General features: G+C 34.6%; 1 protein-coding gene across 1 annotated transcript; it reads right to left on the reverse strand.

Moving 5' to 3' along the window:
* Nucleotides 1-418: 418 nt before the first annotated feature.
* On the reverse strand, nt 419-3247 carry LOC139871912 (5'-methylthioadenosine/S-adenosylhomocysteine nucleosidase-like). The gene is made up of 8 exons (XM_071859665.1): nt 3066-3247; nt 2880-2943; nt 2519-2610; nt 2217-2323; nt 2026-2100; nt 1849-1923; nt 973-1065; nt 419-857 (listed from the first exon to the last, which is right to left on the reverse strand). Exons 1-8 carry the CDS (start codon nt 3163-3165, stop codon nt 660-662), a joined length of 804 nt encoding a protein of 267 aa, XP_071715766.1. The 5' UTR covers nt 3166-3247; the 3' UTR covers nt 419-659.
* Nucleotides 3248-4054: the final 807 nt, after the last annotated feature.

A 4054-nucleotide genomic window follows, 5' to 3' on the forward strand; every position in this document is an offset into this window, starting at 1 on the left:
TAAGCGTTATACATTTTGTTTATATTGATTATATTATTGTTGTTCAAAAGTTATAAAAATCGAACCGGTAAAAATATAACCGGTAAAAAACAAAATCCGACAAAGATCTTAGTCCGAAAAAAATCCGGTCAAGATCCGAAAAAAATCCGATTCCGAAAAAAAATCCGAAAAAAAACTGACCCCGAGAACCGGATCCGGAACCGGAACCGGATCCGGAAAAATCCGGTTTTTTTTTGTCCGGTTTTTTTAAATCCAGATCCGGTCCGGATCCGGTTTTTGTGCATCTATAGTAAAGGAGAACAAAAAACAAAAACTCAAGTAAACATATCCTCAATAAGACGACTTTTGTACTTATTATATACGGCGTTGACAAATTGATGTACATTTGCATCCAAGAGAGCCATATTGAGCATATCAATTGAAAAAACAAGAGAGAGGATTTTTGGGTTTACAAACGAATAGCACTTCAATTACAAACATAAATAAGCTATTGTACCAAAAAGGGTTTTTAGATACGTAGACATCCATTTTTTTTTTCTTTACGACAAATGCTAGTAACCGTGAATACATATATGCCCAACAAAACTACTAAGGCCAGTGTCCTTTATTTCATCATGTTCATGTCACGTTTCACCCAAAATGTAGTGAACATATCGTTTTCAGAGTTCTGAGATGGACTTTCCACTAATGTAATCAACTACTTGAGTGACTGCTTTGCCGAGTGCAAGAGTCACTGCTGATAAATTATTTAGAAATTCTTCAGATGTCGGTTTGTCTCCATCAACAATATCAGTAACCGCTTTTACAAAAATTGCTGGTACTTTCAAAAGATCCGTTACGTAACCCACAGCAGCTCCCTGAGAGTATATTACAAGTTTTACAGTTGGATTATACTACGTATTATCTAACTGATAAGTGATAACTTAATAAAATTCCATAAAGGTTTCATGATAATTTTAAAAAATACGTTACCTCCATGTCTTTGACGACGGCATCATTTGCAAGTATGGAAGCTTCATCATGTGGGGTCATATCCAATGAATCTCCGGTAGACAGTTTACCAACCTGAAAAACAGTTAGAAATAAAGATGTGGGGTCAAAACTCAAAGGGATATACACCGTCCTTATATCAATAATCAAAAAAGTAATGATGTCATGGAAGTGTTTGTTCAACTTATTTCATCATTCAAGTTGCCATAACTAAAGCAAATTGTATGATTCTTCTATATTCAAGTAACTAATGTGTTCCTTCATTGCCTATTGTCTGGAATCAAAGCCTTGCATGATCTAAGAAGCAAGGTTAGAAAAGTCGCGAGACGGAGACAAGTCGGTTGGTGCTTTGAAATGACTAGTCGGTCGAGTTGGACGTTGACTAACGTTGACTTTTAGTAATATGTGTATATGTATTTAACATATAGATTACACATACATATTTCAAACATATGTAGAGGGCACAAAATCTGCTCATATAAAAATATATATTACAATTTTGACCTAAATTTGACCAACCTTTACTTTGACCAACTCGGACCCGACTCAGAAATATTCAGAACGAATTTGACTGACTTTAACCTGACTTTTAGCGCCAACTGACTAATTAAAGGTTTTTGGGTAAAACAGGATGGGCTAGTCACCAAACCAACTAGTGAGCCGAGACGTCCGCAGTTTACAACATTGCTAAAAATTAAGATCAAAATTCCAATTAAAGAACATGTAATAAAGCCTAATATGAGCGCTCTACTTCTTAAAAAGGGGAGATATTGAGAATTATATGAAATAAACTAGGGATTAGAACAATAGAGGGATTTTAAAGTATCAGGCACTAGCAAATTTTACAAAAGCATTAACCTTAAATTCAAGCTCCTTCACCAGATTTGGCGTCGAGCATCCTCTTCTCAAACCAACCCCGTAGAGATCAAAAACCTGAAAGAATATAATCACGGTTACACACAAGAAAACAAACTACAAAATGTAATGAGATTGTTCACTGCATTGTTTTAATAGTAAAAATTATTATTATCTTACAGGGATTGGTATCCTTCTATCATGGAAAGCAACTTCTGATGCAACATACACATCACCAATACAAGCTCCTTTTGCCTGCAAACATCCATAGCTTATTTACTTATATCAAACAACAATCCATATCCCACACATTTATCTGCAGATTCATTTATGCGAGTAAAATATAAACATAATACGCATAACATTCATACCTTAAAACCACCAGCAGTGCCAGCATTTATAATGAGGTCCGGTTTTAATGCCTGTATAGCAGCATAAGTCACAAGTGATGCAGAAACGGTACCAACACTGTCAACCCCTGAGGAACAAATAACTCCAAAAGTTGTTATTTACATGGATAAAATACATACTGTAAATAGTCACATGACTATATTTAACTATATGAATTAACACAAACCTAAATCTAGTTGAACAAAGTGCTCCAACAACCAAATTATACATTATACAACGTTAAATGTAACCGATTAAAATAACAACCAGCACACACACTCACCTAAAACAGCATCCTTCCCTGGCCAAATGATATTAATATTCAAACCTTTGTAAGTACCGTGGTAACGTACCCAAGGCGTTCCAATAGGAAATCTGCAACAATTAGGTTTTCAAATTACATTCAAACATACAGATGGACACATAACACAAACATAAGCATTTTTTACTATAATAAAATTTATACAAACACTTGATTGAACTTATTAGCTTACACTAATAAGCTCCTAAAATCAGCTAATCCAAGGTTAATCCTAATTTCATGATAACATAGCACTTAGAACCCTAAAAATGGCATACATAATAGAAATTGGGGGAAAATTATAGTATTATAGTGAAAAGAGAGAGAGAGAGAGAGAACGAACAGTGAATTCAAGTCTTCGGTAAGCTGAAAGGAATCAACAAGAGGTAATGCTTCAGTCTGCATAGCTACTCGATCAAACAATATTAAATTAATTAATTAATAATTTAGTAAAACCTACTAGTGCGAATGCGAATGAATACATACAGATAGACTTTTATATATACGGAGGAAGAGAATAAAAAAGTACCGATGATGATAACGATAGTAGAAATGGGACGATTTTGAGGAATTGATGATGAGTCGTGTTGGCTTATGACGTCATCTTCATTAGGCGGAGGAGGAGACATCGCCGGCGGTTACTTTCTCTCTCTCTCTGAGAAAATATAAATATTCCGGCGAGAGCGAAGTGTTGATTGGAGGAGGCGGAAAGTGGTAGTGTTTGATTGGCTTTTCTATTCGTTCATGTGGGACCTACACTAATTATATTATACATTGAGATAGTCCAAATTAATATTACTATTTGAACTATCTCAATCTCACACTAACGCCCTCAAACTTTATTCAAATTACGAATCGACCTTTTCCTATAGTACTATTTGAACTATCTCAATCTCACACTAACGCCTTCAAACTTTATTCAAATTACGAATCGACCCTTTCCTAATTTTCCTAAAAAACCCTCACACCTTCAAGAAAAAAATAAATGAATAGTACTCTTTGGACTATCTCAATTCCACACTAACGCTCTCAAACTTTATTCAAAGTACGAATCGGCCCCTTCCCAATTTTCCTAAAAAAACCTCACACCCTCAAGAAAATACAAAACACTCCCCAACCCTACCCCTTTACCCCGACCCGACTCGCCTCCCCGTATTATAACTATAATAATATTATATAATATATTTCGTCATTTCACCTTTTTTTATTTTTTTTATTTTTTTTTGTTTTCACCTTTTTTTTTCCTTTTTCCAAAAAAATCTCCAAACTTTGTTCAAAAATTAAAACCTCCCCCCAAAACAGGGGAGTAAAGTGTCAAATAACTATTTTCATAAAAAATCTTAACTAAACTCCACCCAAATATTCAACGGGTCATATCTTCTCGCTCGCAACGAGTTAAATTTTTCCGACACCATCGTTAAACTCGAAATAATTTTAGGAACACAATATCACTAACTATACGCAAAATGGAATCTTTTTAAAAAACGCTAAATATTTGAGGTACTTTTCATACACGCT

Source organism: Rutidosis leptorrhynchoides, chromosome 10 (assembly GCF_046630445.1).
Source record: "Rutidosis leptorrhynchoides isolate AG116_Rl617_1_P2 chromosome 10, CSIRO_AGI_Rlap_v1, whole genome shotgun sequence".
NCBI lineage: Eukaryota > Viridiplantae > Streptophyta > Magnoliopsida > Asterales > Asteraceae > Rutidosis > Rutidosis leptorrhynchoides.

Excerpts from the sequence above, each read along its gene's own strand:
- LOC139871912 (XM_071859665.1), bottom strand. The coding sequence starts at position 3,165 with ATGTCTCCTCCTCCGCCTAATGAAGATGACGTCATAAGCCAACACGAC. Across the intron at positions 2,944-3,065 it reads TACTATCGTTATCATCATCG|CTATGCAGACTGAAGCATTA; the intron begins GTACTTTTTTAT and ends TTGATCGAGTAG. Across the intron at positions 1,924-2,025 it reads ATAGAAGGATACCAATCCCT|GTTTTTGATCTCTACGGGGT; the intron begins GTAAGATAATAA and ends ATATTCTTTCAG.